Source organism: Rhinolophus sinicus, linkage group LG15, assembly GCF_036562045.2.
Source record: "Rhinolophus sinicus isolate RSC01 linkage group LG15, ASM3656204v1, whole genome shotgun sequence".
Classification (NCBI taxonomy): domain Eukaryota; kingdom Metazoa; phylum Chordata; class Mammalia; order Chiroptera; family Rhinolophidae; genus Rhinolophus; species Rhinolophus sinicus.
The window spans coordinates 27,950,088-27,974,479 of record NC_133764.1 but is presented as its reverse complement, the minus strand read 5'-3'; the positions used below and the strand labels follow the sequence as shown (position 1 = coordinate 27,974,479).

Sequence of the window (24,392 nt, the reverse complement as noted above, 5' to 3'; positions counted from 1 at the left end):
TGAGTATAAATTGCTTAATAGTCAGTACAGATTAATCTAATAATTTGTAGCCTGCACATAATCTGTACAAACAAATCAAGGGGAAGGATACATACAGTCAGTTATAAGAAGGGCAGTGGGGAAGTTTTGAATATAAAAAGGGTGGGATACTAGGAATACTATGGAAATTTTCTATTAGAATGCAAGGATGAGACTGATTCATGCTTCCAAGCCATGAAATGGCACATATCAAATATGTAGAAAAAGCAAGACAAATTTGTTGCTTCATTTAAGCAACTTTCCTCAAAATTCCAATGTACTCCCTTGAGTGTGGGTTGGACCTAGTGAATTGCTTCTAACAAACAGAATTCGGTAAAAAGTGATAGGATGTCATTTTTGAGATTATGTTATACAGAAAGTGTCACTTTCATCTTGCTTGCACTCTCTCCGCTTTTTGCTTGCTCGCTCTCACGAAGCAAGTTTTCATGTCGTAAGGTACCCTATGGAGAGGCCCACATGGCAAGGAACCACATGGCCTCCGGCTAAAAGCCAGTGAGGAACTGAGACCCTCAGTTCAAAAGCCCACAAGGAACTGAATCCTTCCAACAACCGTGTGTATAAACTTGAAAGTGGATTCTTCCACAGTTGAGCCTTCAGATGACTACAGCCCAGGCTGTCTTCTTGATTGCAGCCTGTGAGATCCTGAGCCACATAACACAGCTAAGCCACATGTAGACTCCTCACTCACAAAAATTGGGAGATAGTAACGTTAACTGTTTTAAGCTACCAAGTGTTATGGTAATTTGTTATATAGCAATAGATAACAAATACAAGGATAACGAATAAGGATTTGATAAATAAATAGAATGTAATCAACACACCACACAAGTCTTATAAATTTAAATGTTATAATAACTTCTAGATAAGGAAAAACAAAAAGACAAGGTTTTAAGTTACTTAGAGATAAAGGATGGCAGTAGCGACATCAGATATGAATCAAAATTCACAAATCTTGTTTCTTTAGTGTCAAAACACAAGTCAAGAATACCTTTCTGTCCCTTGCTCCTATATAATTTTTCATGAACATTGAGCTGCAGAAACATATATATTGCTTAGGAAAAACCCCACACAAAAATACAGTTATTAAACTTTATTTTAAAAAATAAATCTATAATACATATATGTGAGAAATAAGTTATTGGTCATGAAAACTGATGTTCTAGACATTGCACTAAGTAAATTATGTGTATTATTTACACATTACAAACACCCTATGGAGTAGGCAATATTACTAGCTTCATTTTACAGACAAGGAGCCAGAGGATTAAGAAGATTAAGAAATAAAAGTTACACAGCTAGTAAGAGACACAGTTAGAATTGAATTCAAGCCTGTTTGACGCCGGGGCCTGAGCTATTTACCACTGTGAAAAACTCTCCATTGAAAAAACAAAAACCACACAACTTAGTATCTATACATATACTAACAAGACTGCTTGTAAAAACAGACCATCGACTGCAGGTTATAGGTATAATTTTATTCTTTTTGTGAAGCACTCATAAAAAAGCCTTACATACAGCATTCCTAGATAAAAGGCAGTCAAGTTTCTAAAACACTATAATAATTATAGCTAAGATTTATATAGCACTAACTATGGACCACATAATTGTTTTTATTATTTTATATATTTTAGTTTATCACATCTTTACAGAATTCCTATGGTGCAGGTAATGTAACCCTCATTTTACAGATAAGGAAATTAATCATTCTTATGGTTAAGTAATTTGCCCAAGGTCACACAAGTATTAAGTGGCAGAGCTAGTATTTGAACACAGGCAGTCTGGCTCCAGGGTCTGTAGTTTGGCGTATTTTATGCCAAACCAGTGCATTTCACGGCCTCAAAAACCAAAAGTTAAAATGGTTTTCAGAGTTAGTGGAAAACTGTCCATTTGGATTTTTAACTAAGTAATAGATCTAAGCACCATATTTACAGGCTGTCTTTAGAATTTGTGATGCAAAACACCTTGAGAAAAGTTAAGCTAAAAGGTAGTGTGATGAGACTGTTAATCTTTTAAACAATGATAAAATATAAATCAGGAAAACAGTTAAAAATGTTCAAAGTGAAAAGTTTTATTCAACAAAGCATCTTTCCACTGAAAAACCATTCCAAAATGTTAAGAACTTATTAATGGATAGGAAAGTGTGGGGAAGAAAAGCTATTCATATTCTAGTTCTTTCGTATACTTATTTTTATAACCTATAGTCAGGCAGCATGTCTCATATTTAAAATATACTGAAATTATTTATTTCTTGCTCTGCTTCTGATCTCTATTTTCTATAATGACTTTCATATCCTGATTAAGGCAGCACTGCAGTTCAATTATTTCCTTCATTAGACCTTCAAGTCTTCCTTTTAACCTTTTTTTGTTGTTGTTCTAATAGTTGTACCATTAACAGCCTTTGTTTCCTTTCAACCTTTACAACCTTTCTTTTTGCCCTTTTTGGGGGTAGGGAAAACGTGTGTCACAGACTGCTTTGAGAACCTGCTATAGAAAGAAGCACATATGTACATGTAGAACAGTTTGTGTATAATTTTGAGGAGTTTAGAAGTCCTCTAAAGCTACCTAATTTAACTCAGGTTCCAAATCCCATTTTACACTTATTGTGTTTACAACATAGTAGATAAAAAGCATACAAATACAGCGTAACAGAAGATGAGACTCGCAAGAGAAAGGTTCCTGGTACCCATACAGCAATCAAAAAAAATGTAGAGGTTTTTATTTATAAGTATAAAATTCATAGCAAAACAAATGAAGCATGCCTAAGTATTTAGGATAAAAATAACATGTGATAATGTTTTCAGGGGAAAAAATGGAAGGAAGAAAAAACAAATCATCCTTTTCTTTTAAATAGAATGACCATGTTTATACAGGAGTTAGGTAAAGAGGGTTCAATGAACTACTCACTTCACATAAAACATTTTTTAAATCTACAGTGGCTTATACTTGTGCTGTATATAGAATGCACAATGCTGATAAGAAATTCAAATGAAGAATCCTTTACAAATTCAAAAGATACATAAATATGAATGTGCACCAAATAACTATCATAAAACTCTCTTCTGTTCTTGAGTTTCAAATACATTCTAATTTTGTTGTCACCTTAAATAACACTGTCCTTTGCCAGATAGTGTCATTTTTAAAGAGATTTAAAAGATCTATTATAAAAAGATTAATCTCAAATTTCTCTGAAAATATTCGGTGTGAATAAAAGCCTGCCTATTTTCAGAACACTGGTCTGGACTTTGGTTCTTAACCTTGCACATGTAGTCAAAAGTCCTATAAAACTGTCAACGGGGCCTGCCTTTTGTGTCAAGGTTCATTTCTACACTTGAAACTACTTTTTATTACAATGTGCCACATAAAAACTAAACAACAACAACAACAAAAAAAACTAAGATATAAAGAATACTGCTATCCTTTAGTGGCATCTGATTACTGAAAATTTTCAATACAAATTCACTGCAGAAATTTCAGAAAACGAAGAAAAGTATAATGATGATGAACAGGAAGAGTGCTAACATCTCCTACTGTTTATTCTGCCTGAGCTAAGCATTTGACATATACATTATTTTATTTAATTTTAACAACACTATGAGATAGACCTATCGTTAAAAAAAGGACATATTTTTATCACAATTTTACAGATAAAGAATTTAAGGCTATAAAATTTATGTGTAGTCACCCAGCTAATAGGTGACAGTCAGAAATTAAACCCAGATCTAAGTCCAGAACCTGAGCTTTCATTCACTAATATTTGCTGCCCAAGAAAGAAAATTCCCACCAACCAGATACAGCCACTGCCAATTTGAGCATTATTCACCAGTCCCACTAGCTCCCTGACTTCCCAACAGTCCCAATTCTCTTCCTCTTTAGGTAACCAATGTTAGTTTGGTGAATTCTATAGATATTTCTCCCTATGAATGTATATTTATATAACTATACAAATACATATTTAATTTGTTAAATTACAGAAATAATGTCATGCTATATATGTTGCTGTGACAGGAAACGGAGGTACAGAGACGTTACATGACACGTTCAAGATCACTTGACTAGTAAGCGGAAAATCAGAATTGAAACACCCTAAGACACATTTAACAAAAAATGACTAAACCCTTACATCTTTTTTCCCCCCCGATTTTTAAAAAACTCTTTAAAATTTTGTGCCAGACCTCAGGATTATCACTGTACTAATAACAGAGTTACCTAACATTTATGAGCATTTACTATGAACTGAGTGTTCTGCTAAGAACTTTATATGTATTAATCTCATTTAAGATTATGACCCCATTTTTACAGATGAGGAAACTGAGGCTTAAAAGGGTCACATGACTTGCCTAAAAGTATACAGCTAATAAATAATGCTGCAGGCAGAAAAGTTAGAGTGTAGGATGAATCTGTTCTTATTCTGAGAACTGTTTTACTGAAATCACTGATATCAGCTGGTTACCCTAAAAATAGAATATAGCCCTGTCTCATACTTGTGACCTGCTTGTGACCTTACACAAGTCACTTAACATCCCCTACAGTGGTAGTTAGGTTATGTAACATCATCAGTCATCTCCATGGTTTCAGTTCCAGAACCAAACCATACTGTTTACATGTATTTTTCTCACATTTTCTGCATACAACAAATCTGATTTGAGGAAAAGTGAAATTTAAATTAGGTATTCTAGAATCTAATGCTATATAGACTGACTCTCTCAATTTATTAGACAAATATTACGGATCAACAGCTATGTCCCAGTGTAGTTTTCCCTAGATTTTGGAGACCGAATATCAGTGACTTGCTGTGGTTTCAATCACAATTTCCTTTTACATGTAGGACAACAGTGAAAACAAGACAATGGGTACACAGATAGCAGATATAAAAAGACAAACCATGAAAAATATGAGTAATGTCTCTCAGACACAAAAGCTTTATTCTTCCAACCTAAAATACAGACACCAAAAGGTTCAAGTTTAGATTAATACAGAAACAACATCCCCAATCACTCCTCAGAAGTCAATAGCAGAATGAACCCTACAGACGTCCAGCAACGTTCATTGGACAAGCATTGGATAATGCTGTAAGCAGGCTGCAGCAGCCCTGTAATCCAACTGGTTCTCCAAGTGTGGAACCCCAACCATAGGTTTCAGCATGACCTGGGAATTTGTTACAAAAGCAAATTCTCAACTCACCCCAGGCTAACTGAATCAGAAATTCTGAGGGTGTGCCTAGCAATCTACATTTAACAAGTCCTCCAGGTAATTGTGAAGCATGGGAAAATTTGACAACCACGATCTAACCTGCGGCTTATAATGCTGCCTTTGTGAAATACACCATGTTCCTAAATTTGTTTGTGATAATGAATAAAGCCGGTGGGCCAGAATGTATCAGAATACTAGCGTTAAATGCATTATTATGTATAAGTATACAATAAAATTTGTTCTTTTACTACATCCTGTGTAAGAAAATTTTTTTAAAAAAGGATTGCTATTTTTCTTCAGTGTGTACTGAATTCATTTGTTTATTGTTAATTTTGGGTACTACGTAGAACATAATAGCTTCAACTCTCAGGTCACTACTCTTATCTCAGTAGAAACTTATTTCCAAACAGTTAAATAACTTTATACTTTATTATAAAAGAGCAAATCACTAAAAAGTTTCTATGCTTTAAACCTGTTTCAGATAAGAAAAGGAGAGCCTGCAGAGCGTGGCAATGAATATTCTGGCAACATGTTCAGTTTCTTCCTGGCTTTCTGAAAATCTTAACTAAGGTTTAGCTTGGTTCAATTCCAATTTAGAAAAAAAAAATTCCATGCTTAAATAATATACGTAAATAATAATGAGGATTTTTCATAGTGCCTCAGCAATGGCATTCCAACAAACAGCAGCTACCTTGCTTCTTGACAATAACAACAACTAGATTAGATTATGGCTGTCAGAGGGGCAATCAGGAAGTGAAAGAGTTGTCTCCAGACAATCATTCTGACTTGCAAATCTGGAAAAGAAAAGGCCTCTGACAAGGTTTCTCTTCCAAAACTCAATGCAGAAATGGGAAATTAGTGCATTTATTTATTTTACTTTTTTACACTAAAATTTGCATGAACAGACGCAAAGCACAATATCCCACTGCCCAAGAAGTGTGATAATACCTTTTCAAACCTGAAAAAGATTCTTCTAACAAACGTGCTACGGTGCCATTTAAAGAGCTATTTTGTTCCTTTTAGAAAAAGAAAAGCTGGTTCCTAATACATAACTGTGACTGACTTAAAAATAAACAGTAGATGAAGCCCAGGGTTCTGCACCCTGAACATGAAATCCCCAAGTGTTTTAATATTCAAAACTGATTCATAAACTCAAATGTCTCTGATTAGGTTTGGCCCATGTCTTTACCTTTTTTTTAAAAAAACATGTCTTATCTGTGTTCAGAGGTACATTATCCTACATTTCAGATGAGAGCTACTGACATTTTCGCTAGAACTAGAAATCATTTTATTCTGCTGACCCCTAATGCTATAAATATATAGTGGTTGCATTCACTGTGGTTTAAGATCAATTTTAATGAGCAGGAATAAACATAAGACCTAAAACCACGTCTTCTAATGCCCTTTACTAAAGCTGTAATCTGTATACTCAGCTAGAGCTGTGAACATTTCTGACACAGCTCTATAGACTCACTGTAGAGTGAGTGTAAAGGATGTTGCCAGGCAACTCATCTAAGTTTGGAAGAATCTAAGCATTGATAATGAGTCTGTCTCAGTTTGGCTCCCACACAAGAAGGGTTTTAGCGAACTCCCACATGTGCTTACAGGCCATTCATGAGAAGAGATATTTCTAAAAGTGAGTGTCCAGGAGTCCAAATGAGGAACCTATAATGTTTCTTTTCTAATTCAAGTTTAATGTCTCCAACATCACAACTATTTTCTATAACTGTCCTGAAATCCAATAGGGATTAGGCAAAATAGGTCATATGTAGAGGGCTAGTGCTGAACGAACATTTTTATTCATATCTTTATTAACATTCCTGTTTGCACATGGCCAAAGCAAAATGTCTTCAAGTGTCTCAAATCATGAAAATCACCTGAAAACTATCTACCAAAATTATTTTAATTATTTTGAAAATTATCTTTGAAATTCTTTTCAATACTTACTCTCATTATAATGATAGTCAAAAACAGTGTTCAGTAAAAACTATGCTCTAATAAGGAAAAAATGTCATCAGGTGCAGAAGAGATAATAACGGGTATGTTTTTATGAATAGGATACATGCAAAATACTGCTCTGCTGGATGGGCCTGATCTGAACCTTCCTCTTTCAAAGCAGACACTTCGCATGCAGGCTTACCAGGGCAGTATGCATCCACGTCCAGTTTCTGAGCTGAAGTGAGGGTTGGTGAGCCAAGCTCGGATTCTGGAATTCGTGGGCTCTCAACAAACTTTGCTTTCCTCAGAGGGGCTAAAGACAAAAAAAAGAGACAGAGAGAGGGAGGAAAGGGGGTGGGGAAGAGAGGGGAACAGAAAGGAAGGAAGGAAGAAAAAGGAAAGAGAAACAGAGGGAAAGAGAAGGGAAAGAGAAACATAGAGGGGTCATGAGTAAGGGGAACAGCAGGCAACAGATGGAAGCACTTAAATGAACGACACTCTGTCAGACTCAGATCAGGTTACCCTATTTTTTGTGCCAGAAAAAAAAATCACATTCTTCATAGAGGAGATGGGTCTTGTTAAAAAGTCACTGCAAACTGAAAAAGCTAAAATCTAATATTCAAAACTATGAACATGAGTTGTAATTGTCTATAACCTTTAGCTATTTTCTCTCTATAAAGTAAAGAGCTTTCTTATTTTGCCTTCCTTTGCCATTAATTACAGGTATTAACTGAGGAAAGCATAGGACTAAGTTTTAAGATTTTGTTTACAATAATTATAATCAAAGGTTGTCATTATCCAGAAACAACTATAACACTCAGTTGTGATAAATACTATAAGTAGAATTCATCTACCTAGCTTAACAAGGAAATCAATCACCTGACTGTTCAGCTATTGAGGTAACATGTCAAAACTGTGAGGGGACTAAGATATTAACTAGGCCATGTCAGTTTGACACTGGATGCTAAACAGATGTGATTTAGTTATAATCATGAGGTCTATCAATAATAATAATCTATGCCAAGGAATCAATTCATTTTTGTAAGGAAGGATATATAATTCACAAATTGCAAATTTTATTTATTGAAAGTTCATAAATTTTATCAATGTCAAGACACTATTGATATACAGTTAAATAATCAGTTAAATATATTAAAAGTTAAAATTATGAAGACTGCTTTGTACTTTTCAACTGAGTTCTATTACACTACAATAGGGTATTTACCATAGTATCAAAAGTATCAGTTGAATCTGAAATTGATTTGTATTAGTGTCATAACTGTAGGTGTCCAAGACATTGAGTACTTAAGATCACATTACTTTTTTCAAAAGTTTCTGCTATTCTCTAATATCCTCATACATTACTGATCCACAAGGGATTCTAAGTTATTCCTAAAAGACCCTGTAAAAACTAATACAAAACTTAGTCCTTATAATGGCCAGAATTGTCCTCTATTTTCTTTGGAGGACAGAAATAACAAAGTATTAAAAAATACGGAAAATACTTTTGAAATGTGCCAATACTCAAAACCTACAGACAACTAATTCACACTTTAAATCCTAAGATGTGTTTGTGTATTTTAAGTGTATGTTAAAAATACAAAATAAAGCCATTACTATCTCCATGGCAACAAAGACTAAGGGTGCTAACAGCACTGTTTTTGGCCAAAAATAAGTTTTGAAATAGCAGAACTCTCTCTCACCTCTGCTAAGAGTGTAATACTTGAGCCTATTTTTAAAAATCACAACCACAAATGAAGATCTCAAGTATTTATATGTATATCTGCAGGCTACTAATAGCCAATATTAGAATCTCTTTCATCATAATCTCACCAATCAATTCAAAACTAATGAAACTATTTATCCTGTACTGTTTAGTATAAGAGAAACTATTATAATTTAATTCTGAAAGCTCTTAGGTCCTTTACTAGAATTTTATTATTACATTATCATGGCAGCAGAATAATGATTTCACCTGCTGAGTTCTGACAAAGACAGCCCTGGTCCCTGCTCAAGGGACTCTATATATCTAAAAATCTTAATAACAATTTTCATAATGAAATTTGGAGCTAATAGGCAGAAATCAGCAACTTAGGGTAGACATGTAAAGAAGAAATTGAAGGATAGCAGGAGAAATTAGGGAGATCTGAGAAATGCACAAGAATTATGAGATGGAGTCAAGGGGAAAAATCAGGATCCTACAGATCCGTGAAGCTCATTGCCATGTAGACTTCTCTATTTTCCCTTCTCAGGGAATTCCAACTGAGGTTATCTTATAGCTCATAGTGGACATTGAATTCTTTTTTCTACCTTCATCTCCCCTTTATCCATGGGATACTGTACATGTCTAATAATTAATTTGAATTATTTCGTAAGGTAGATTATAATGTTGCTCTGATCCAAATTATAGAAAACTAGTGTTATCTGCAAGTCAGTCAAACACAAAAGGTACAATCACAGACCTCATAGGTTATCCAATAGTCTTAATACCGCTTGGTACAAAGCATGAAACGTCAACTTGGAGATAGGATACAATATTTTGCTTGGAAGCCTAAAATTTTAATATAGTTCCTTTAAAAAAAAAAAAGGTATATAAGATGGTTCAGATGGGTAAGAGAATTCTATGTCAAAAGGGTTTACCAGATAGAAAAGAAAAAAGAAAAAGAAAAGAAGTGGTTGAAATGAGATGATGGGTAGGAGGGCTCTAAAACCAAACCAGGTATTTTATTATGATGTAAGAATAACAGGAAACTACTGTTCTGAGAAGTGATCTGAACCAACACTGAGAACATGCTTATTATGCTTGTAAGAGACTTGAGTTTGGGAACCTCACAGAGGTTGAGGGGAAGGATGCGTATTAGTACACAGCATGGGTTTAGTCAAATATTTAGGTCTTGGCTCTAGTACTTACTATTAGTAAGAAACTGAGTAAGTTACTTAGCCTAACTAAGCCTCAGTTTTCTCACAAAGTCATAGGATTGTTATGAGGCTTGTAATTCCAAGCATGTAAAGTACTTAGCACAGTGCTTGGATATAATGATATAGCTCACCTATGACTTTGTTAAGACACAGAGCAGGGAGGGTTATGCCTACGTAGAAGAAGACAGCAAGTGGTTTAAGGCATAGTATGGAGAGATAGTGTAACATAGCATAATAGTGAGAGGTTAGAAAGCTTAGGAATTAAGGGTCTGGGCTCTCAAACCAGAAAGCCTAACTCAGATTCCCATCTCTTACGCCTATTTCCTAGCTGTGAGAACCTTTCTGTGCCTGTTTCCTTATCAGCTATTTGGGGTTAATAACAGTACCTACACCAAGAGGGATGACAGTAACAATGATATCACCAATTATTTTTTTAATAATTGAGATAATGCAAAAGAATGAAGCTGGATCTTTATCTTACACCATATACCAAAAATTAACTCAAAATGGATAAAGACCTAAATGTTAAGAGTTAGTTATAAAAATCTTAGGAGTAAACATAGAAGGAAAAGATTTGAATTATAGAATTGTTAAAATAGAGAGAAACTGAAAAATTTACCTGGAAAGAGAAAACTGTATTTTAAAAAGTTTTTAACAGCTTTCATAGGCAGAATCTTACAATTTTGTAACATTTCAGTTTCTAAACATTTATTAGAAAATAAACCTTTGGGTACTATGAATTTCCTGGAATTGGGGTGGGAAAGAAGCATAAAAGGAGAGATAAATTTGTGACATTCTTTATTTCCTCCTTCTTAAACCCCAATGTATGGTGGGTTTAAAATCTGGAAATTGGTAAGAATAGCATCCTTTCAATCTATCCAAAGTCAACTATGTTTACCATAACAATACAAATATCAGTTAGTGTGTGGCTACTAGTTATCCATGACTGGCTCTCATATGAACCTTCCCTATCTCCATTGATCACAGTGAACTGCTTTAGAAAGGAGGACATCAGAATTCTTTTTATCTGAGCAGAAAAGCAACATTATGGAGTTTTACCATTTCCAAGACTAACAGCAACTATATCCACTAAAAAAAAAAATTGAAAGGTAGCTGATTATCATCAACTTATGGCATTGTGGTCCCACAGAGAAAAAGGGGCTCACTTGAACATAACACAAAGAATGCAGATGCTACCCAAATGTAGAGAAATATTCTGACTTTCAGTCTGTTAAAAATTTAGCAATTTCAGTATCAAAGTAAGTTCTTTTAAAGAAAGTACTTACCACCTATAGACTTTAATACTAACTTCCTAAAGTAACAAAACCCAAATAATTGAAATGTCATTAGTAATTTTAAATTCGTAAATAACTCATTAAAGAAGGGAACAACTAACTGTTCACTAACAATGACACAGCAAATTGCTACAGACATAATAAACAAAAGAAATCTGGGAGGGTACATTGGGCATATTTACTTGGAAGTAACAGCTTCAAAGCAATGGGTTATCACAAATATATTCATAAAGTTATCTATTGACCAAAATAAAGAGATTACGATATCAAGGGCTAAATGCTTCCTTTACTAGTATTTTCCTCATTAAAAGTTACAGTTGGGAAGTATAAACTTATATATAAATACATAGTGCTGAAGACTCTCATTATTAATCTAATTCTTCCTATTTAATTTTTCATCTTTAAGGTATGCCTATATTTAAATAATCTTGTAAAAAAACCACAACGTAACAAAGCCCTCCCCTCCCACCAGAGATGATAATATGTAATAAGCAAAAACAAAGGCATCAGGGTACATGTGAGGGATTATCATAATCATTCGACAGGATTAGGATACTTCACTAACAGGAAAATTCATATTTACTCAAAAGTGTAAATTTAATGCTGAATGAAGACCAATACTTTAAAAAGTGAGAATTATTTTCTTAGAAAATTGCATATAGCCATTTGTAAACCAGTTCCATAAAATGTGTGCAATGCGAGCTCTTCTATTCAATTCAGTAAACGCTATCGTGTTCCTACCATGTGCAGAGCCAGTACTAGATGCTTCAGCAGATTCAAACATGATTAAGGCAGTCCTTGACCCGAGGGAACTCAGTGAGGGGGATGGGACAGAACAGGAACAGCTCTGATACAAAGCAGACAAAGCTAAGTGCCATGAAAAAGGTACAAAACAGGGGCTATAAGGCTCAAAAAAGAGAAAAATATACTTCAGAATATCTCTCGACTCAGCACAAATTCAATAAATGTTAATTAATTTTCTATTAAAACCACAATTACAAGGTTATTTTAAGAAGCTAGTTTTAAAAAAGACTTTTTATTAAAATATAGCTAACATACAATTAAGCTAGTTTGGAAAAATTACTAATCTTGCTAATTTATCTTTTTTAAAAAAAATTTCAGTGAAGAATTTTATGGTTTTAATAGTTGAAAAGTTACCAGGGAAAAATATGCTCAGCTTATGCTTTTAAAAAGTTGAAAAAGAGCAAACTAAATATAAAATCAAGCAGAAAATGGAAATAAAGATTAGAGCAGAATGCAATAACAAATTAAATTTAATAATTAAAGACATCAATGAAAGCAGAATTTAATTCTTTAAAAAGCTGAACAAAACTGAAAAATTACTTAAACTAGACTGACAAAGAAAAACAGCAAAGATACAAATTACCAAAATTACTCATGAAAGAGGAGACATCATTATCAACTATCAACTCTCCAGAACTGAAAAGCATTATAAGGGAATGTTATGAACAACTTTATGTCAACAAATTAAGATAGCTTAGATAAAGGGACAAATTCCCAGAAAGATACAAATGATCAAAACTGATTCATTAAGAAACAGAAAATCTAAATAGACCCAGAACATGCAAGGAAATTGAATTAGGAATTAAACATCTTCCCATAAAGAAATGCCCAGTTCCAGGTGGCATCACTGGGGAATTCTATCAAATATTTAAAAAAGAAATAATAGCACTCCTTTACAAACTCTATCAGAAAATTAGGGGAGAATTTCGGACAACATACCAATATAAGTGCAGTTACCTAAATACTCTGCTCACGACACCACAGGATGGATAGGACATAGAACTAAATCACGAGTTATCCTGGTGAGCTATAGTTTGGTGCATTGCACTGCTTCTCAAATTTCATTCATTGGTATAGCATCCTCATGATTTTTGCCACACTTTCTTAATATAAACATATTTTTCACCGAATATTTTCTTTAAATTTTGTTTTTATTTAAAGGAATTTACTTTAAAAGAAACTTTACATTACTAGTAAAATTGGAAAATCAGTATCACATGACTACGTCAATTCTAGCTAAATACCTTCATATGGTTCTGAAGTAAACTCTCTTTGTTAAAAAGGAGGATTAGCTACGTAGTATAAGCACCACATTAAAATTTTCTTAACATATTCAGAAGGATTGAAAGAGAAAAGAAAAGGGAATAACACTGTAGTTACTCCATTAGTCAGAATATGCTAGACTATGCTGTCATAACAACCTTCAAAATTTCAGTGGCTTAACACAACAAAGGTCTATTCTAGTTCACCCAGCAATGCTGGGCAACTCTCCAGGACAGCTGTCCTACAAGCAGGAGCACGGCAATAAGGGCTGCTTCAATTTTGTATCTCCACTATCCCAACATGAGCCCTCTGTGATTTTTGTGCCAGAGGAAAACAGACTATAGAGTCACCTAGTTTCCTCCCCTATCCTTTCTCTCAGGGATCACATTACCAAGCTGTCAATTGTCCAGGGTCTGAAAACAGTTGTTCTAGTGGGAGGGCAAGTCCAGCATTGGTTACTCCATCATAGTGGGAAAAAGAGGTATCGCATGACGTCTTAATTTGCCTTTTCCAGATGTTTATTATTCACAACGTGGCTGACAAAAGGCAGAACCTTTATCTTATGTACTGCTGTAGCCTTAGTAACAGTGTGGGGTACAGAGCAAGTACTATTATTTGTTAAATGAATTAATTAGCTATTTACGTTTATATATTTTTGGAGGTACAAATAATCTGTTTATGTTTTTCATACATTTAGTGATTAAGACTGAAGAGAACTGGTGATTCTAAGCCATATCCAAGGTAACTCATGAGTAAGTCTGTTCCTCCCACATAAGTTCTATTTTTATGCAATTATGTTGTACTACACAAAAGGATATACTAGACACACTAATATATAGATAGACCATATAAGCAATAAATATGGAGACAACATGGTACTCCAAAAAACAGTTACTCCAAAAAATGATTGTAATAACTTATAGGACATTCATATAAGACATTACTTGAATGGAATTTTGAATAAATTAAACAGAAATTCTCATTTCAAGAAGAAATTGAGATTAAAATCTTTGTTTACTCATACATGTTATTACAAAGAAAAAGGAAAGTTATTGTAGTGTACAACTCACGGTAAACGTCATCTCTTTACAGCAGTGAATGGCAAAACTGAGAGTATATGAGATAAAATAAGGCAGTGTAGATTTCAATGACCTATTTTTATATCTTTGCAGATACAAATCAATAATCTGAGTTCAGAAAAACCTTTTAAATATGCTAACGCAATACTCAAATGCCAATTAGTTTAATGGCATTAGGTTTCATTTCCATACATCTGAAGAAGCACTAGGTTTTTGATAATATAAAAAGGGAGTTCAAATTTCAAAATTTTGGATACGTTGCCTTATGTGTAATTACTGGTTTATTGATATAAATAATTCCATATATTTGTCAGGCCAACTTCTGAGTTTTAAAGTAGCTATGTAATAAAATTACATTTAAATTTAAAATATTACCTAAACATGCTTCATCACAGAAAAATTGGAAAATACAAGAAGCAAATATAACGCAATTAAAAATTATCACAATCCTACCTGTTAAAATTTCAGAGCATATGGCCTTTCCTATTATTTTATATAAAGTATTAATGCCAACAAAAGCAGCTAAAAATGACTGATGACTTCTCCTTTTTAATATACAGCTTTTGAAAGGAATACATAAAAGTGGCAGTGAATTCACTTTGTAACATTTTACATGAAGCTGATGTATGATGCCCGAGAAAGGCTGTATCACTAATATGAACCTGAATATTAGCCACAGTTTTTTCCTCTAAATGACCCTCACCTCCTCAAAATATAAAATGGCTCAAACAAATCTTATGTATGTAACTTATGTACATACTTATATATGTAATTTATGAAATAATACAGAGCAGACATGTAGTATGATTGTAAGGAATGAAGCTAGATGTACTTGTAAATGTTTTAAAATTAGTTAATGTCGAGTATAGTATAATATAATATAATATAATATAATATAATATAATATAATATAATATAATATAAATACCGGGTCTTATATTAATTTTTGCTCCAAAAGATGCATTAGAGCTGATTGTCCAGATCTTATTTTCAGGGAAACATGGTACAAAGTAAAGAGGAATAGAAGCAAACAAAAATAAATCTCAAATTTAATAGTTTATAAATTTTTCTTATGATTTCTATCATTTTAATAATGTACCTCACTGGATATATGGTAAAGAGAAAATATGTAAAACATAGAAAAAATCAATGGTAAGGAAAAGAACAGTGAAGTCAGAGTTTCTATAAAATTTATCACTAAAGCTAAACGTAAGCTACCCAATGCCTAAATATTTCTAAGGGTAGAAACAAATAACTTCTGACAAAGTGTCAGTATTTATGAAAGACAAAAATCTCAAAATCCTACTGGGGAGATTCTGCTTCTATACAGCCAAGTATGCTTCTCTATCAGATGGCTCCTCACAGATAACAACTATAAACTCTAGACAGAATATAAAAAACAACTACCTCAAGGCCCTGGAGATTGAACGCAATAGAGTCTAAAGAGCTGATAACTGCAAGAAAAAACCAGATTGGGATGAGTTCCCCAACACTCCCTCCCCCCTTTTTTTTGGCTTTTGGCCTACAAGCAGATCAGTCAGCTCGACTTGGGGTCATTAAAACTATAAGAGAAAACTTACAGTGTTTGTAGTCTGACATAACAGAGTGACAGAGGTGGTGGCAGTAACAGTCACTGAAAAGTGAGGAGAGGAGGATTTTCAAAAAAGAGAGAGAACTACAGGAGGTAGCCCAGATTCTGTGTATAAAAACACCGCTCAAATTTCTGGCTGATTCCTGAACCATGCATAGGGAAGATTGGCAAACAATAAAACAAGTGAATTGAATTGATGCCTAAGAGACAGTTTTCCATTGAGTCAAACCAAGTTAATTGCCTGCTAACAGAAAAATATTAACATTCTTTGAAGGAATACGAGAAAATCCAGAGTATCCACCAAATAAAATGTCCGGGATATAATACAAAATGACTCAATACACGAAGAAACAGGAAAATGTAACCCATTATCAAGAGAAATGATGGAGACCAACCCTGAAACACTCCAGATATTGTAATTAGCAGGTGAGTAATTTAAAGCAGTTATTATAACTATTTTCAGTGAGGTAAAGGGATATGTTCTCTTAATTAAAAAATGGGAGGAAATCTCAACAGAGAAATAGAAGCTATAAAAAAGATTCAAATGGAAATTCTAAAACTGAAAAACATAATTGCTGAAATTAAGTCAGTGAATGCATTTAACAGCATATTTAAATGTTCAAACATGACAATTTAAATTACAGATATACATACATACATATATGCACATACATATATGCACAGTAAGTTGAAAATAGTTTAAAATGACAGACGAGTCAGTGAATTTGAAAACAGATGAATGAAGACTACAGAGAACAAAGGTTAAAGAAAAAACAAAAAACAAACCTCAGGACCTGTGAGATGATATCCAAAGGTCTACTATACAGAGGGTGCAAAAAAATGTATACACATTTTAAGAAAGGAAGAAACTGTATTAAAATTGTAATAATATATACCGACAACAAAAGATGAATACAAGTCATGTGTATACATTTTTTTTGGTATCCCCGATATATGCCATTATAGTCTCAGAAGAAAAGGGAAAGAAAAAAATATATATTTGAAAAAATAATGGCTAATTTCTGGAATATGTAAAAGACAAATTTTCATAATCAAGAAACCCAGAAACCCTATGCAGGATAAATATAAACAGGACCACATTAGGCCTGTCATAGTCAAACTGCTAAAAATCAATGAAAAAGAGAAAATCTTGAAAGCAGCCAGAGAAAAACAATATACAGGGGGTGCCAAAAAAAAAAAAAATGTATACACATTTTAAGAGGTATCATCTAAACTGTATTACTTTTCAAAGTTGAATTGAATTATGGTAGCAATGTGTAGTATGATGTTCACTCAAAAGATGCCATTAATCAAATGAATGCTAGCCTCACCGTATGACAGGCAGGACAAATAAAATGGTGGAAGCATGGTTATCGTTGGAGGAGCACAAGACCATTTTGAAGTGGTATTTGAAATTTGAGAACACTGTCGAAGTACAATGACAATGGAGGCATGAGCATGCAACAGAGCCTCCAACTTAACACCCCCTGACTTGTACCTATGGAGGACTTTAAAGGATGTGGTGTTATGTAGAAAACTGGCTACACTGGTGGTACTTCGTGAAGAAATTGAAATGGTATGTGCAGCGATACAGTGGACACTTTGTTCAACATCGCTCAAGCAGTAGCTTGCCATAATCAGAAGTGTCTGGATGCTGATGGTAACCACTGTGAGCATCTCCTGTAATTGCAGAAGTCAAACGTGACTTGTATTCATCTTTTGTTATTGGTATGTATTATTACAATTTTAATACAGTTTTCCTTCCTTAAAATGTGTATACATTTTTTTGGCACCCCCTGTATTACATACAATTTGGACGTCTAACTTCTCATCTGAAACTATGTAGGGCAGGGGTGCTAACATCTTACTATGTGGAAATCAAGAATACTGTCTTATACCTGATGAAACAAAAAACATAGAAATAGAAATTATAGTATTTATGGCTATAACCAATAAAACAAAAAACAGTGACATAATTATGTCAGGAAAAAAGGTGGGAGCAGTGCAAATAAGCTTAATGTTTCTTTAGATATATTTAAATCAAGAAATTTCAGTAGAAGCATAATAATTTAGAGATATGGAGTTAACCAAAAGAAAAAATACCTGGAAGTGTTTAAGTGATTGTCCGCCAAAGAAGTGGAATTAAGAATCAGAAAAGATGAGGCTGCAAATTGTAATTTTTCATTTCAAGCCCTCTGTACGATTAAAAAAACAACAACAACACACACACACACACACACACACACACACACACTTCATTAAAACAAACATATACATAAAACTATTAGGGAACTAATGCTCCCATTTTAAAATTCTGAAACCAGTAAGTATTTATTAATTTTAACACGCAAGACATTATTATGATAGGCACCAAAATCTGCTTTTTCTCTTCCTCAATACCTAGGCCTTTACATGATCTATAAAGAGCTGTCAACAAGACAGTTGGATTTACTAGTAATAGTTGGGAACTGTTCAGAGAATTCTGAGTTCTTGATATCAGCATATGGATGTTATTTTCAAGTCATGGGAATGTATTAGGTCACTTAAAGACAGAAGGAGCAGAGATCTTCTAATACCTTTTCACGACTTAGGGTTAGATCTAGCCCCAACTTGCTATCCATGCATATTTTGTCCCTATCCAGTTCTGCTACAGTAAATGGGTCATGCTGGGTTTTCACCCCAAAATATTATAAAGAATAGTCCCCCAAATCGCTCTCCTATGCAATAAATTATTGTAGCTTAGGCTTTGAAATTCTGAATAGTCCATGATTCCAAACTGCTGAATTTTTCACATATTCATAAAACATAACTAGTTTCTCTTCAGATTATCATGTATTTTATTTCCTCTTCTCCCACTAGCAAATTTCTTAAGTTTCTTATTCATTAATTGATGTAAATTTTCATATCTCTGTCTGTAATGCTTTCACAGTATTCAAAAGTTTATCTTGAAGAGCTTCCAAGAACCCATCTTCCAGATTCCCCATTAATGTAAAATATCATGAAATTAAACTCTATAATTTAAAAAAATTGGTAATTTATTTGAGAGGGCTAATGTTTATATTTTTTAAATATTTTGGAGAAAAAGAAGTTACTGATCAAATTTATTGTGTCAACATTATGTGAAAACACAATTAATATACAAGTTTATTGTAATCGTCGACTTACACCATCTCAAAATATGGACGGTAAATATCTAAGAATCCTCTTTATATCATAAGTCAAGGTTGGTAAACTTGGCTTGCAGGCCAAATTTGCCCATCTGCCTGTATTTTTTATGACCTGTGAGCTAAGAATGGCTTTTACATTTTTAAATAGTTACATTTTAAATGGTTAAATACCTACCTAATATCCTTGTGAGTTTGCCTGTTAACCTGCAAATCCTGAAATTATTTACTATCTTGTCATTTAAGAAAAATATTATGAGGAATAATCTTTGCTGATCTCTGTCATAAATGGTCAGTCTAGTTTGAGGGTGACTGTTAATAAATATTACTAGAAAGTCAACTTTATTTTATTCTAAGTTATTCAAGTAGCAGCACAGTCTGTATTGCTAGGTGTACTAAAATGGAGCATTTTTTTTAAAAAATCGTATTAACCTGGAGAACTGAAAAAAAAAATTAGGGTACAGAGAGAATGAAAAAGATAGAAAAATAAACACGTCATTTTTAATCAGTCTTAACTTTTTCTTAGCTTCTAATGTTTAGTTCTCTTCCTTTCCTTCACAGAAGAAGGAATAAAATCAGCTACGCTGATAACAGGCCATTATGAGGAATTCACCAAGAAAGAACTGCCAAGGTTTCAGCTTTAGAAGGCTTATTAGAGTCTAATAAATGGTGGTGGTAATGTCATCTACGTCTCCACTACTCCTATGGGAATACTGATATGTCTGTTTCTTTTCTGTGGGAAGTCTGGGCAACCCAACTATTCCTCACTAATTCTAAAATAAAACAGGCTCAAGCAATTAAAAACATTGCAGTTTCTTTCTAAAAGTCTATCTTACAGCCAACTTGATGTGTAACCATGGCCAGACTAATTTGTTTGCTGTCCCAAAAACTTTATATCCAGTCTGTTCAACTACAGCGAGAACAGCCAGGCAGCCTAACACATGTAAGATAGCCATTCTGTTATAGATATAGTACAAGGTACCCACTGCCTGGGAAAAAGAGTTCCCTTTGCAATTGATCTCAAAAGCAAGTAAGTAGTGTGTAATTCTACTTGAAGCACTGTAGTGAAAATACCTTCCTCAGAGTCTGTGTTATCTAGATAAGTGAATCTCGAACTTCAGCACGCAGCAGGATCACTGAGAGGGCCTGTTAAAGCACAGATTGGTGGGCCCCACTCTCAGAGTTTCTGATACAGTAGTTTTGGCGTGAGCTTGAGCATTTGCACTCCCAGGAAGTTTCCAAGTGACGCTGATACTGTTGGTACTGGTCCATAGACCAAACTTTAAGACTCACCAATTTAGATGGTCTCCAAAGTTCCTTCAAATTTTGAAAGTTATGAAATAAATAATTTAATAAAAAATACTGAGAGTAAGTTATTTACATTTGATTTGAACATTCATTAGTACTGGATGTTTGCATCAGCCTTGCGATGAAAGGAAATGCACATGCAAATCCACGCAACTGGTACAAAAATTGAAAAAGTAATAATGATGTGATATTTGTTAAAAGACATATGTTTAATCTTCTCCTTCCTTTTTTGCATGAGGTGGGGGATTGTTCAGAAAACAAAAACAAAAGCAGGTGATCAATGCATGATCCTGACCTTTCCCTTTTCCCAGACAGCTTTTATTTAATGTATCCTCAACCACTATAGCCATAGACTTTTTACATAGCAAATTTTTTACTCTAGATTTCTATTATAATGAGTTTTACTTTAGTTTGCACATTGATGTAGCAGTAATTTCATTCCTCTTGCTTTTAAATACTTTATTTTATCAAACTGTGCTTTGAGCTTTAAACAACATGGTAGAGAATCAGTGTTACATTACTACTCTTATAACACAACATATTCCATAGCCATTTGGTTAGGGCTATTTTCTATTTTGCCCTTAATAAAGGATATATAGAATTGTTTGTAATAATACCCATAACAAAACCTTTTATTATTGTACAGATTCAATTACAGTGGGTTAGATCATGTCCCTTGAAATGTAAACAGACAGTAAATTAACTGATTTATAAGTAACTGTCAATACTGATTCCTTTTAAGAAAGGAATTAACTAAAAGCTAACAAAAAACAGTAAATCTTTTATTGAGCTACCTAAATGAGAAAAATATTTAGTTAAGATGAGAGAAACAATTAACTTAAATATTGAAGGAGAAATATAAATATCTTTCGCAATTTTATTTCCTATTTTATAATTGTGTAGACATGTAAAAGAGGATTACTGTAAGGGAAATAGAAGGTGTTGACTACAATTTATTTTTCCAATTTAAATGGTTACTATAACAACAGGTGGAATACTGTTGATACAATGCTAACTCTCTTGCTCTTAGTTGTTGCTATGTGTTTCTGTGTTCCAGGTGTACTTTAGACTTAGTAGCTCTATCACATCTTTTTATACAAGTGTTCAAAATTATTTACACCCTTGGTAATAAAGACTCCTTTAAAGTTTGGTATGTCTGTGAGCATATACTAATGGTATAAGCGTAAGTAATATACAGAATAATCATTGCTAAGTTAACAATGCTTGAGCACCAATGATCTGAAACTGTTCCAAGTTTCTTACTCATTTAATTCCTCACAATAACCCTATGAAGTAGATATTATTATCACCTCTTTTTACTGATGAGAAAACTGAGAAAAAGAGATACAGTAATTATTCATTACTTGCCCAAAGACACAGAAATAGTATCAGTCAGGATTCAAATCCAGGCCATCTGGCTCCAGAGTTCACAAACTATGTCACATAGCCTTTATGCTAAACCATATTGCTAAATAATTTAATATTTATATTTCTAACAAATGCTAAAATGGAAACGTCCACAGTGCACACTGAATGTATAACTTTACTATAATTCCAAGCATCTCATCCTATGATAATAGTATGACAATATATTTATTATTACTTAATGGAAGGGAGTTTTTTTAAATGAAACAAAGAAGGGGAAATTATACACTTATCAATTGTTTTAGTTTGAATATGAAACCAGTTTCCACTCGAAGTAATATAAATTCACACTGAAACAGTCTTGAACATGAATAATTACTGTATCAATGTTACAAGGGAAGTCAACACCACACCTACTTCTGTTGACAGCAGGACGTTTTCTAAATCCAAGCATGCTTTAACCCTCCTGAGCAGAGCTTTAACCACTTTCTGCTCATGTTAAACACTCAACCTAATAAGTAAAGGTAAAAACAGTTTCCCTCTCACCAAAGGAAAAATTGGAAAAGTAAAAAAGATATAGAAAGAGATACATAGGGTCTTACATTTGCCAATGAGTGAAATCATCATCAATTATTACTGAATACTGACTAGCGGCTGTTGTAAGCATTTTACCTATAAAAACTCATTTAATCCTTATAAACCCAATGGGAGTTGTTACACCTATTTCAGAGAAGAGGAAACAAACACTGAGAGGTTATATAACATAACCAATATCACAAAGTAAGTAGCAGGCTCTGAACTACTATACCTTTATTACAGGTGCTAATGTAAGAGGCATCTTGCCTCGCTTCAGCTGTGTTAAAATTATAAAGATAAATTTATTGGAGTGATGACGTTAAATGGAGAAAAACTTAATCTTCAAAAATCTTGAAGAGTCCTGTATGTGACTATAAATTACAGACACCAAAAAGACAGCTAGAACTCTAAAAAGCATTATTTGGCTGTGAATTTCTCATACTTCCTTCTCCCACCTCCATTCCCATCTGTTTTATGACCCCGTCTCTCTTTCTCCTCTTTAAAGAAACAGAATACAATTGTTTGCCTAATGTGGACCACTGCAGCTAAGAATTTGGACTACGGTTCAGGAAAGCAAAAAGCAGGAAGAATCATATAAGAACAATAGATTCATGGTCCTGTGTGAATTTGTATTCATGATGTCTATGCAAACTTGAAATATTCAATGTGAATATTTGATTAAATATTCTTTAAATCCCTCTCAAATCTTAGGTTCCGTAATAGTTATCTACCTTGGTACTCCCAATATCTTTCAGACGGCTCCTTATTAATCTCATCTGTCTTCCTATGGGTTTTTCTATTCCTAAAGGTTTACTTCTTGACCCGTGAGAGCAGTAGACACTGAAGAGAAAGACCTAAGTTGGAATCCTCATCTCTTATGCCTAAATGGCTTAATGATTAACCTGATTAGATCTTGTTTTCTTCACCTACAAGACCAGGGCCATAATAATTCAAACTGCTACCGAAAAGATCAAATGAGTTCAAGTCAAAATGCCTGGTAAATGCTCACGAATATTCATTCCCCACCTTTTCTGTTTATTTGTTCTATTCTCATTCTTAACAATTTTTACCTACTCTTCAAGTTTTAACTACTCTGTGTGTATCTAACATCCAGTTTCATATTTTAAAATCGTACTTTCTTTTAAAGTGTTGAAACCACAATTCCACTGTAATATCCTCCTATCGTCTTGAACTCAATGTGCCTCATTTTCTCAAAACCATCTGTCCTAATTTCTGTTCCTATTAATGAGACCATCAATTTCCATTCTAAAAACCGTGGAATCATCTTTGACAGATCTTCCACATTCCTGGATTTTGTGACTGGTTGGTCACCAATTTGCTTCTGCCTCAAAATCTTTTTCCTCCTGGTACCTTTTCCACTGCAACCATCTCAGCTGACCATTGGCCCAGAAGCCTCCTCAATCCAGTCCCTGTTTTCTCTTCCACAGCAGCCTTCATGCTCCAGACAAACTGATGTATTTACCATTTGAATGCATCCTGTCCTCTTGCTTCAAGGTTTTACTGTCACCTTATTTACCATTTCACTTTCTGATCCACATAGTAATCTTTTCTCTCATTAAAAAAAAACACAAAACACTGTCCTTTAACATATTAAACCACAATTTATCTGGGGAATTTGAGCAAAATATAACTTTTCCATTACCTTATGGAGTGCCAAGATGATTGCTGTCATACTTTGTTTTGCATTTATCCATTCTTCTTTCCTTCTAAATGACATAGCTTCCTTTGGTCACTTATTTCCCTAAGTGTGCTCCTTGGAGCACTTGTTGCACATGATTTTGTAAGAGTTGTGTAAGGAAAATAAGGGTCTGTTGTCAAATAAGTTTTAGATATGCTAGAT

The 24,392-nt window shown here is 33.7% G+C and overlaps 1 protein-coding gene across 14 annotated transcripts in view; it reads right to left on the bottom strand.

Moving 5' to 3' along the window:
* Positions 1–24,392, bottom strand: part of TANC2 (tetratricopeptide repeat, ankyrin repeat and coiled-coil containing 2) — a 341,035-nt gene that overhangs the window by 143,864 nt on the left and 172,779 nt on the right. For 9 of the 14 annotated variants that reach the window (XM_074320171.1, XM_074320174.1, XM_074320170.1 and 6 more), the window contains one exon: positions 7,370–7,480. The exons of the other annotated variants lie outside the window; for them this stretch is intronic. In XM_074320171.1, coding sequence (XP_074176272.1) covers positions 7,370–7,480 — 111 coding nt within the window. The remainder of the gene's footprint in view (positions 1–7,369; positions 7,481–24,392) is intronic. 14 annotated transcript variants of the gene reach the window in all.